Source organism: Rhinatrema bivittatum, chromosome 17 (assembly GCF_901001135.1).
Source record: "Rhinatrema bivittatum chromosome 17, aRhiBiv1.1, whole genome shotgun sequence".
In the NCBI taxonomy this organism is placed as follows: Eukaryota; Metazoa; Chordata; class Amphibia; order Gymnophiona; family Rhinatrematidae; genus Rhinatrema; species Rhinatrema bivittatum.
The window spans coordinates 11,856,729-11,869,479 of NC_042631.1; the positions used below are offsets into that span (position 1 = coordinate 11,856,729).

At 41.7% G+C, this 12,751-nt stretch overlaps 1 protein-coding gene across 6 annotated transcripts in view; it reads left to right on the forward strand.

The window, feature by feature from the left end:
* Positions 1–2,027: 2,027 nt before the first annotated feature.
* Positions 2,028–12,751, forward strand: part of GAS2 (growth arrest specific 2) — a 95,749-nt gene continuing 85,025 nt past the window's right edge. Inside the window, exons 1-3 of one of the 6 annotated variants that reach the window (XM_029583004.1) lie at positions 2,028–2,187; positions 7,648–7,822; positions 8,137–8,218. In XM_029583004.1, the coding sequence (XP_029438864.1) occupies positions 7,757–7,822; positions 8,137–8,218 (148 nt within the window). In that variant the 5' untranslated portion in view covers positions 2,028–2,187; positions 7,648–7,756. Of the gene's footprint in view, positions 2,188–7,519; positions 7,926–8,136; positions 8,219–8,390; positions 8,409–12,751 lie in introns of those variants that run through there. The other 5 variants (XM_029583006.1, XM_029583008.1, XM_029583005.1 and 2 more) reach the window with 5 other exon arrangements.

A 12,751-nucleotide genomic window follows, 5' to 3' on the forward strand; every position in this document is an offset into this window, starting at 1 on the left:
TTCTCTACAGCCTGACGATATCATCACTAGAGCAGAACCCCTGAGGTTTGGGCTCGGAGGGACTGCACGAGCATGGAGGATTGGGAGGAGGGAAAAGAAGGTTCTGGAGGACTCTCTGGGAGGGGAGAGAATGTGGTGAGGCACTGGCACTGACAGTGCCAAGGTGCAGCATTATCTGAAATCCTTCATTGGATATTTATTTATTTGCCAGGTTTTCTAGACCGTCGCTTAGTAAAAACTTTCACGACGGTTTACATGATTAAGAAAATTAGTACATCTTTGAATATAAAATACATTTAAGAATAAATAAAGTGCAATAAAACAAGTTTCACCATAGAATAATTAATTAAAATCAAAGATAAAATGTAAATAAAAACAGCATAAGAAGATAAGATTAGTAAAATGCATCAATCAGCCATGCTATAAGCTCTCTTAAATAACCAGGTTTTCAGATTTCTTTTAAAAACTCTAAAATTTGATTGCATTCTTAATTCAGGTGGCATTTCATCTCCAATGCTTTGGGCCTGCTAGTGAGATTGCTCTGTCTCGTACTAACGTTAGTCTAGCCGTGTTAACAGAAGGTACCGTCAGAAGGCCTTCTTTATTTGTTGATCTGAGGTTTCTTTGTGGGATGTGTAATCGCATCGTGGCTTTCATCCAGTCATTATGGTCGCCAAAAATTACTTTATGTAGAGTACATAACATTTTAAAAAGGATGTGCGAATCAATTGGTAGCCAATGTAGAGCCATTAGGGTCGGTGTTATATGCTCATTTTTCTTTTTTCCCATTAGTATTCTTGCGGTTGTAATGGCCTAATTGTTGATGTTGGTAGGCCCAAGAAGAGGGTGTTGCAGTAGTCGGTGCTTGCAAAGATTAATGCCTGCATTATTGTTCTGAAATCATTTTGTTTTAGAAGCGGTTTTAATCGCCTTAATGTCATTAATTTTAAATACCCTTCCTTAACTTTTTTTGATATATGTTTTTTGAAACTTAAATCAGATTCAATTATTATTCCAAGATCACGTACCTTGTCAGAAGGTGATATTTTGGAATTGTCATTTAATACTAATGGTAGGAGTATCTCTAGTGTGTGTTTTCTATCTAGTAGGATAATTTCTGTTTTATTTATATTTAAAATCAGCTTCATCTGTATTAATGGTTGATTAACTATTGATAAGTACATGGCAATTAATTTATATGTACTAAAATTATGTTAGGTGAGTTATCAGTGAGATTTTCCTTGTAGTGTAAAAAGGATTAACTGGGCAGACTGCATAGGTCTGATGTTCATTTTCTGCCATTTCCTACTAGCTGCCGGCATTGACTTCCATCTGTTGTTGGTAGGTACAGCAGTGCAGGGGTTTCCAATTAATCTGCACCTAAACAGGAGCAGCAAGTTGGTCCTGCCATTTCTGAAGATGTGTGAACGATATGAGGTCAAACTCGAAGCAGGCAGATTTTACTCTGGTTAGAGCTTGATGCCAAGTTTTGTATTTTCCCCAGATTCACGGGTATTTTCAGAGCAAAACTGGAGATAACATGAAATAATTTTAAATGTATATATATGAAGCCAATTCACAATCCAAGAAATCTGCTTTGAATTTTTGAAAGCAAAATATTTTGCCCTTCAGAATTCTTCTTAAGGGTTTGTCAACCCAATTCAATGGACAATCTCCTGACTCCAGTTTGCAACACATATCCTCATGCCAGCTGGACATGTTAATATTGTTATTGTCATTCATATCACAACAAAAATGCTCCAAAAGAGATTTGGCTGATAAAACCTCCCTCAGTAGTAGCAATGGTCGGTTCTGTTGCACACACAGAGGTATGTGGCACACAAGAGGTTAATGCATTTTCCTCCCTATTACTAGCCAAACAATGAGTGGAAATGCACCTTGTTTACATAAGCTCCAGTAGCCTACCCAAGCACTGAAACCAGGAAGGGAATTACTGCTTGCTTAACTCAATGTGTATTAGCAACTGCTAGCCCAGAAATTCTTTCGGTTTAGTTAAACATTTTTATTTCCTTTCTGAAGTAGGCTAGCCAAGCAAAGGTCATGTATAATATATGCAGGTCTAAATTTTGGATCACGCTGAGTGAGCTTTCATTTCTTTCAGCTAGTCTACCAAGCAATTCTTGCTAGATTTCATTTGGTAGTGGAGAAAGGTGAAACAGAAGAATGGTGAGTTTGATGCTATATTGTCACTGAATTCCTTTCTCCACTAGAAAGTCTTCTGGTTAATTGAAAATGTTTAATTCTTCAGTAATGCAAGGTGGTGATTGGGCTCCTTATAAATGTGCTGTTTAATTAGATTTAATGCAGATATGCTCTTTTCCAATCATCTGAAAGCAATAGTAGAATAACTCATTAAAAACAGTCCAGTACCTGAAGAGCAGAGGGTGGCCAACGTAATGCCAGGGTGATCTAGGAACCAATGAGCCTGACGTTATAGTGCTGGGCAAAATGGTAGAAGCTATTCTTAAAACCAAAAGTGCTGGCCATATAGGTATTAATGATGCACAAACATCAAACTTTTTCTGTTAGAAAGGAAACTGTAGAACTAGGTGACAATATGAAACTCAATAGGGGATAACTCAGAGCCAGCATCAGAGGGTGGTGGATGCCTGGAATGCACCACTCGAAGAGGTGGTGACGATGAGAACAGTAATGGAATTCAAAAGGTGCATGGGATAAACCCTCCAGATCCCTAGAAACTAGGGGCTGGCGATGAAGAAATGGGGCAACCTATGGGTGTACCCTATGGGTGTAACATTTCTGTATGGGGGTAACCTGCAGAATGGATCAGTTACTGACCGCCCTTAACAGAAGGCATGGGGGCAACATTCACGAAGCTGCATTTACTACTGAAAGCAACTTACTGGGAAGACTGGATGGACCATTTATTTGGTCTTTATCTGCCATCATTTACTATGGTATTCGGTTACATGGCTTAGCTGGGGAAAGCCAATATGGTTTTGCAAAGGAAAGTCGTGCCATATCAATCTGTCAGATTTTTTTGAGGGTGTAAATAAGCATGTGGATAAAGATGAGCTGGTTAAAATAGTGTAGCTGGATTTCCAGAGGGCACTTGAGAAGTCCCTCATAAGAGACTCCACAGGAAATTATGAAGTCACGGGCTAGGAGGCAATGCCCTGTTGTGGACTGGTAACTGGTTAAAAGACAGGAAACAGAGGGTAGGACTAAATGATCAGTTTTCCAAATGGAGAAAGGTCCATATTAGAGAGCCCCAGGGATCTGTACTGCTGCTTAACATATTCATTAATGATCTGGAAAAGGGAACAATTAATGCGTTGATTGAATTTGCAGATGTCACAAAATGATTGAAAGTTGTTAAAACAGATTGCAGAAGAGACTGAGTGTCTGAATGGCAGATGAACTTTAATGTGGTAAAGTGCAAAGTGACGCATATAGGGAAATGTAATCCCAACCGCAGGTACAAATGCACGCATTTTAAAATGTAATTATAACATACGACCATATCCGAGACTTAATTATTCCATTTCATTGGATTGCTTCTATTTGATGGCAATTCAGGGCTCGTTGAACCTCAACACGAAATACCCGGATTAAGGGTGCAGTTTTGGATTATAACCCAGAGTCAGGGGGAGCTTGGCCAGCCCCCAATTTGGGGCCTGTGTGTACAGGTCTCCTAATTTCAAGACTACATCCTTGTAAGAGGTGACTCACAATGTCGAATTACACCGGAAAGTTGTGCACTTTAACAAGGGACAGTCGAAAGAGCAGAGACAAAAGTGGCGGAAGCTGCATAGTGAGGTATCCAAGTAAAGTAATACTTTGTTCAGCTAATTGAAGAGAAGGGGTAGCCCTGTTACTCTGACTGCATTACTGACTTGCAGTAATACAGTATATGGTAGTGGAATAGTCACATCTACATTCAGGAAAGGATCGTAGTCAATGAGGAATTCAAAACGAGCACATGGGAAAGCGTTCCTGATGATGTTGGGAGACTAGGTTGGTTCTCAGAGGTAAACTGGAATTTTGGAGGGGGAGGGTGTCAAAAATACTGCACATATGGATGTCATTAGTTACTGTTTCCTGATGCGGCAGAACAGGAGGGGACAAGCAGGGCTGCGGAACAAAAGCTGAGGCTGCAGGTTTGATGGAGGCAATGAGAGCAGTTGGTTTTTTTTTAAGGCAAATTCAGAACAGATAATTCATGCGCACTGCTTGCAGCATAAATACAAACAAAAGCTTCTGGAGATATTTCAGGTATAATAAGCCCCACGGTAGACAGATCCAGTCTCTCCCTCCCCAACCCTTTATGTGAATTCCTGCCAGCTAAGATGAGTCAAAGCAGTCAGAGTAATAGGGCTATCCCTTCTCTTCAATTAGCTGAACAAAAAGTATTACTTGGATACCTCATTAACACAACTCATTCTCTTTTGAAAGGTGTAATACTTTAATTTTTAATTAAAAAAACAAACAAACCTTATAGAATGGAAGCTCCAAGGAGGGGTTAGACTTCAGGAAATATTTCCGCATGGAAAAGGGTGGTGAATGCATGGAATGCCCTCCTGGCACGGATAATAAAGACAAGAATGGTCATGGAATTAAAAAAGATGTGGTAGGCTCAGAGGATTGAAATGAAGGAAAGGGGTAACCTGTGTTAAATGGGGCAGCCTGCACCGAGCAGCAGCTACTGTCCTGCTGGGCAGACTGGATGGACCACTTAGGTCTTTATCTGCCATCCCTTACTATGTTACTTTGTAATATATATTTAAAAAGACTTTTATCTAAACATGTCACAAGTACCCGAAAAAACCACCAAACCCCTAGAATGTCTATAATAAATTGCCCCATACAACAATATTTTCTTCGAATAGAAACTTTCAAAAAATAAATTCAATCTCCCCACAGGGTATCTTGTAGGAATTGTTTTCAATACATCTTTTTTGAAATATATTTTGAAAAAGAAAAAACATTTTCTAGCTGTAGAGGAAGGTTTCATACCAAGCTTTTATCGCCAACCGGGTGATATCTCTTATGTCGTAATCATGAACCAACGGATGTGATTGTGGGCTCCCACGATGAACGTGGTGACGTTTGGATCATAGCTCCTGATGATTGGTTGGAGTATGAGCATGATGGTGATTTAAAAGTGGTGTCAACAATTGGACTTTTGGACCTGATGCGGTGGAAACAGATGGCTGTGCCGCCTTGAAATAAATTCTTGGAATTGAAGCAAGCTGCTGTAGGAGTTGATTTTTGGTTCTGGATAAACAAAATTCCGACTTTGTGTGAAGAGATATCGATACCCCCCTGAGGAAAGATCCTGTTGAGGATCTGAAACACGGCTACATTGGGAATTGGAATGTTGGTGCAGATAAGTCGGCATACGTTTTAAATATATCCACTAGTCAGAAGGATTGGACATCCGTGTTGTTCACAAGTTAATTCTTGAAAGCAAATAATTTGAACATGGCAGTTTTTTAATTCACGTACACATATATATATAAAAAAAAAATTTCACATAAAAAAACCACACATTGGCTGGTGGAGGTTCGTTCATGATTACGACATAACAGATATCACCCGGTTGGTGATAAAAGCTTGGTATGAAACTTTCCTCTACAGCTAAAAAAATCTTTTCTTTTTCAAGATATATTTCAAAAAAGATGTATTGAAAACAATTCCTACAGAGATACTCTGTGGGGAGATTGAATTTATTTTTTGAAAGTTTCTATTCGAAGAAAATATTGCTGTATGAGGTGATTTGCTGGCGTAAATAGTTGGTCTAATTGTGGAATCCCTCTATAATATGTAAGAATTGAAGTGTTTGGAGTGTGGTATAATAAATTGCCAACACAAGTGCATGTTATACCTGGCAGAAATGTACAAACCTTTTTTTTAATAAACTATAGATAACCTTTTTTTTTTTTTACCAGGAGTTTAAAATGCATGCAATGAAGTAGGACATAGCTGCCTTTTATTTGCATCACATGAGCTCTCCTGAAACCTGAGGCACTGCATAGTTTTCATTGTAAATATGCTTAGCTGGGAGGAGGGACAGATGTGTCTTGCAGGCTAGGAAGGCTGCTTGCCTGGGTAGTACACTGCTTTTAGTTCTCACTAACCCAGCAATGGTTTCAGAGAAATATTCAGTGCTGGGTATGGAAGAAAAGGAAGGCAGCCATCTTCCTGCTACTCATTTTAAATGACCATATGGCTAGGTATTTATTTATATTTTTAAACCACCTATCCGACCTTAAGCTTCAAGCAGCATACAATAGAAACAGAGAAGAGAAAACATATTACTAAATGCTGCACAGTTCCTAATTCCAGGCTGGTTATGTTTTTCACTACATTTTTTATTATTTTAAAGGTGTTTGTCCCTCAAACAACAGAAAAATATATATATATACCCTCAAAAATTAGAAAACCTATTATTGATAAACATGTCAAAAAGAATCATTAGGGTAGAAAATATTCTTGGTGTGAGTAGCTTTAGTGTATCACAATTCACTATTGGAGCATTTAATGGTGCTTGCATAGGTCCTGAGCACTGTGGGTTTCTATTGGTTTTACTCAGAGGCATCAAGCAGACTCTGGTCATTGGTTGAAATGTGACTTTGCTGTCAACTAAATCCAATTTGTTGTTCCCCTAATTCTAGTTCAATCATCAAAGAAACCCCCCCAAACTGGAAGAGCTGAAAAAGCTTTCAGGAAAGTCAGCCATGTTACTAAAGCAGGAAGGCCGGGCCAACAGCTTCCAGGGCGACTTAAAGAAGTCTCACTAATTACACCCAAATCAATTTCATGAGCACTAGGTGTGTAAAATCAAGAGACTGGCCTCTCCGCCCCACCCCTTAAAATCGCCTCACTTCTCCTAAATACCCTTCGCCTGTTCATTTTGATCTGATAAAGCGAGCCTAACTTCCAAAAGGTGGTCAAGAAATGCACCGTTAGGCCTTGGAGAAAAAAAAAAAAAGTATTTCCATTAATTCTTCTAAAGAATCTCAGTGCTAGGTTATGAGGTTAGGGGATCACAAGAAGAAAGGGGGGGCGGAGGCCTTTGGAGGGAAGGGAGTAGGATTGCAGGGGGGGTGAGTGCCTGAGCTGAGTTGAGTTTCTGTTGTGAAGCGTCTCTGCACCCAGAATGAATGAGGGAAGGAGGGGGATCCTCTCCCCCCACCCAAACCCCAGACTGCTCAAGCCACTTAGGCCTCCCCATGTGCCATGAGCACTAGTGCTGCTCATCGCTTCTAAACTGAACTGCAAGCTAGCGCCCGAAACCTCTCATTTCAGTGGATTATCCACAGAGAAAATGGTTTTTAAAATGAAATCTGATTAGAGAAGCTGCAACAGTTTGTGTATTTCTAAAAAGACAAATAGCAGACGCTAATGCTCGGGGGGGATACATAGTAACATTAAAAAAAAAAGAAAAAACAAAACTTTTTTTTTTAAGTAATCCATTTAGAAAAAAAGGACTGGCTCAGAGTAATACAAAACCCACACACACACAGAGAAAAAAACGTAGGGGGCCCAGGATCTGTAATACAATCTCTCAACCTTTCAAGGGCAAAGCCACTGTCAGATGCATTTTTACTTTCTGCTTGAGAAGAAAAAAAATAGTAACTGCTTTAACGTCCCTTCCTGCAGGGTGGACGGCTGAGATGTAGGAAATCTGTTCCTCTCACTCTCCCTCCCTAAAAGAAAAAAAAAAAAAAAAGTTTGCAAAAAGACCAAGAATTGGAGCAATCAAAAAGCGATGAGGACTGGCAGAGCAGCTGCGGGCGATCCGAGCAGAGCAGGAGCAGAGGTCCCGGAGGAAAGAGTAAGTGAAGGGGGAGGAAGAAGGAGCTCCCCAGGATGCATCCAGGGAGCGCTTTCTTGCTACTTCATGTAATTTGGAGGGGAGGAAATAGCAACGGCTCCAGGTAAAGCATTTCTTGGCTTTAGGGGGCGTGGGGGTAATTTTGCATTCCTGGTCTCTCCTTCTGCCCCTTGTTGGCAATAAATACTCCACCCAGGCAGATTTAGCAGCTCGGAGATTCATCCTCCACTGCCGCAGTGAAAGCGGCCGGGCGATAATAATAATAATAATAATAATAATCGAAGGTAACTTGCAGACGCCTATCCCCTATGCAGGCTGCAACGTTGGACGGCCAAGTGCAGAGTTTGCAGATGTGGATGGTAAGAAAGCCCTGCCACGATCTCCCGGCATCCCAGCGTGAGTCGTGCAGAAAACGAGGGGGTTTGCATGAATGTTTTCATTGTGTTTTTTTCTCTCTCTCAGAGCATCATGAGCAATGCTTGGAAACTTTAAAGGCAAACTCAGGAACGGAATTTTTGCTTCTGCAGGCCCTCTGGCTGCTTAAAGGGGGAGTCGATACAATGGCGGTTTAATGAGCTACTCTTAAGTATTTTGCATTTTATTCCAAAACAATATCTGCTATTCAGTCACTGTAGCACACTTTTTTTTTTTACACTAATCTATTTAATGCTACCGTTATTTATTTATTTTTTCTTCTCCTCTGTACCTTGAGGCAACTTCTCTGTCCCCCCTAAATTCAGAATTTCCCAGGCTGCTTGGTCTCTTAATCCTAAAGGTTCTGCTCTCTGAGGCTGTTCTGCTCCTCCGGCCATGAATTATATCTGAGCTGGGCAGTGTGCACAGCATCCCAGGCTCTTGCCAAGCTTAGTTCAGAGCTCATGGCCTGTGCACGCTCAGTTGTGGGTTGTGTTTTTTTTTTTTTGCCGCCCTGGTGCCCCATGAGATTAACTGGTGGGTGTTTTGTGTTAAAACTTCCACGCATGCCTTTTTAGACGAATGTTCTGTTTTTCTTTTGCCAATTGTTCAGCTCAGTAGCAGAAGAGAAGCTGAATTATGTGGCCTTTGGGGGTTTTTGAATCAGGAATGTTTGCCGCCTTGTCATGGTGGGATTGCGGATAGTCCCTGAATAGTGTGCGCCACTGTGAAAGGTAGGGGCAATGGCAGCTTCTCGCTGTATTAATGTATTGGCGCCCCCTCCCCCAAGCTTATTGGACATGGGGGCGGGCATGCTAAGCTTCTTCTGTGGATCAAGTAGTCAATGGCATTCCTGCTATGGTAAGCGTACAGACCTGGGATGTGGACTAAATGGGAAATTTACTTGTGATTTCTAATTATTTTGTACAATTTGTCTCATCTGCTTAAAATTGTAGGATGTTTGTTTCATCCCATATTATGAATAAGAACTTTTCACCCTTCTCCTCTGGCACTGATGAGACTCCCAACCCCACTGAGCATTTTATTGAATTATTGAATTTTGGTGGATTAGAGTAAAATTTTACTTGTAAATTAGATCATGCCTCTGGTTTTAGGAGAGGGCAGGCTACAATTAGATCCCTGAATAGGCCTGGGCCTAGGTTGACAAATGTCCTGCCACCCCAAAATACTGCCCTAGTCCCCCCAAAGGTGCACCTCCATCTCTGCTTCTCTCAGCCTCGCTGGCTGCTCTGGCGACAATCCTTCCTTGCATGGGGGTACGAGGCCTGGGAGCTCGAACCTGGTCCCCACGCTCCCTGCGCTGAGAGACTCTCCACTGGAGCCAAGGGCAGGGGGGCAGAGCAAAAGCCATCCTGGACAATGAGTGCTAGATATTTCAGTAAAGTTTAGATACTGTATGTTAGTGCAGTATTTTCCAGTGGAGCTCCGTCGTAACAGGTGGTGAGTTTGGGATATCCAGAATCAATGTTGTGCAGTACTGTGTACACTGGGACTATATATCTCCAGTAGAGTCACTGTGGATACCCTGGAAACTGGACCTGTTAGGTGAGGGTCTGTGATGGGAAATGCTAGTGTATCTCATACTCAAAAGCAGAGGTGCCTAAACTGTCCTAGAGGACCCCCAGCCAGTCAGCTTTTCAGGATGTCCACAATGAATATGCATGAGATAAATTTGCATGTATTGGAAGGCCAATACCTTCAGCTTTATTTCGTCCATGATTCATTGTGCACATCCTGAAAACCCAAGTGGCTGCAGAGTCGCCAGGAAACATTTGGGAAGCCCTATCTTGAGGGCACAAACATGGCTAGTCCTGGATATACCTTATTGCATGCATAGGGATATAGCTCAGATTTTTTTTTTTTTTTTTTTAAATATTTCACATTGATTTCTCTAAGTATCCCAGCTCTCTGCATGCAAGGGGGTAAAATCAGGATGACCCAGCCTACTGCAACCCCATTCCCAACGTTGCTCAGGGTGATCGTAGAAGTCTTAAGTGCTCCAGGAGTCCTGGTAGAATGGGAGATCTTTTTAGAGCGCAGGGGTCTCTGCTGTTGACCTTGAGGATCACAAATGGGCCTGGTTTTCACAACAAAGATGAGTCCTGGACACTCTGTGTATCTATACTGTTGGTCCCTTTCAAAAGACGTCGGCCTCCTAAGAAGTCCAGTTCTCGGCAGGAGCAACAAAGCTAGCAGAATAACAATATAATATTCCAAGACGAAAGATTTGTTTGCATCCTAGAGATGCTGGGCTTGATGGACCCTTGGTCTGACCCAGCATGGCAATTTCTTATGATGTTGATCCTATTCCTAGATGCAGTTTTCTTCTGGTCCTAATAGATTTTATTTCTTATATTTAGGACTGCTTAATAAATAATTTGGACATCTATTGTGGCCACATCCCATTTAAAAAAAAAAAAAAAGAATTCTGTCCACTAGTCCAATGCTAAACTATTCGGTTACTGCTATATTCATATTTGATGCAGTATGTTTCCATGTGATGGTTGTATGGGGGGCTCTGATGATGATCAGCTCAGCAGCACCTCAATTGGTTATATTCCTAATAGTGGTAGTGAGCTAATTGGAGGAGTTTTCACAGCCTTTAGGAAATCTCTCTAGACTGAATGAGAAATAAAGCAAAATGACCTAAAACTTCCATCGTCTTAGTCCAGGAATATATGCTCATGGAGATTCTCTGCAAGGATGTTGCACTGGTCACATGTACCATTTCAAAGCTTGTCTACGTGAATTGGCTTCAGAGGTTGTCTTGTCAGCAACTGCTGGAGGTACGACAAACGTGCAAGGGCATCCTAACGGCTGCTGAGTACGCGCATACAGCGTGGAACTTATGCGTGTACATGCTAACCTTATGCGCATACCTGCTGAGCTAGCTCAGAGTGCGTGCATGTATGTTCCACTCGGAGACTCCGGCCGACAAGGGGGGGAGGGAGGGGCTACTGGATTAGAGCGAGCCAAAGTGTTGGGCGGCCAAGAAAAGGCCATAGGATCGGAGGGGGGAATGTGCAAGATTGCTTGGAGGGGTAGGGGAGTGGCAAATATCAGAAACTGCCCCCTCCCATCAGCTCAGAGAGTGTTGAGGGGGAGGACAGATTTGAGGAGGGGGAGGAAAGAGATCTAGGGACAAGAGTACTAGGGCTTAGGTGGGGAGAGGTGGAAGAGTGCTAGGGTCAGCCTGCAGAGAATGAGTGCTCAGCACCTCTAATCTGACACATCCTCCATTGAAATTTCAACTGCTTTCCGCTAGTGTGTATAGATAGATATCTATAATAGGATATTTCCTCTCAACCAAAATTTTATATTAGCCTTATGTCCTCAATGACATTGTTTTTTGTATACAGATACATATATGTATCTTAGGTTAAATGGACCCTCATACACATGGGCTCACTGATATGCCTGTCCAGCTTACAGTGATACTTTGTGTGCTTTTTACCTGGCCCCAGATATATAATCATCTGTCTTCTATTTCAATATTTTTTTAATTTTGCAATAAAAATGGTATTGAGCTGGAACTTAGCCTTGCTTAGCTTCTCAGTGTCAGTGGGTAGTGCCCTCTCATCCAACCGAAGGCTTTCTTCCATGTAGGACCAGTTCACACTATTTACAGGCACATATCTTGAGTACACTTCTTGGTGATATTTCTCAAAAAGGTTGGAATGGTCAACATGTCTGGGCAGTTCATCATTTCCAGTAAATATCACCCATGTGTGCAGTCAGTATGAGGATAGGCAAACACTGTCTGTCAGCCCTTAAGAATTTTTCTCACAGGTGTGAGATGGAAGCACATTTCTTGTATGCATAAGAGGGGCATAGGTTAGTTTGTTGCTTTAGTGTAGCGTCTCCAATGAATGGAGCCTCTACATGAAGCCATATCTTGAGATATTTCATAGCAGCAGCTTTTGCAAATAACTTGCAGAACCGCTGTAGGCTTTCTGTACAGTTACTGTTCCACCATGTGTGAAATGTTTTGATGTTTTTATATCAAAAGAACTGTTTCACTTTCAATACGGCTCTTCAACATGGGAGGCTGCTTTATAAATCTTTCTCTTTGCAGCTTTTCTTTAAAGAACCTCCCTCTGCTCCATCCTCCGGGCTCCAGAACCCAAGAAATCAATAGAAGTGCAGAGAATTGCGCTGTTTACAATGAAGAGCTCATTTTACAGATATCGGCAACCAGTTTAGGTTACCGTGCTGGCACAGTGCAGAACGTGTTCTCTGTGCTGCACTGCAGAAAGTTGGACGGACCCCTGTAAAGCCAGATAAAGCCCTTACTGTTCAGAGTGGAAGGGAGAACTTCACTCCTTGCACTTAGCTGAAACTGTTTGCTCTGTGCCATTAGGTAAGCTGTAAGCTATCCTGAGCTGGATTCCTTACCGTGGCCAGAAGTCCTAAGATTCCAGACTGCCGACTTCTCCTGTTTTTATAAAGGAAAAGATGATTGCATTGGATGACACTTGAGTTGCTGCTACTTAA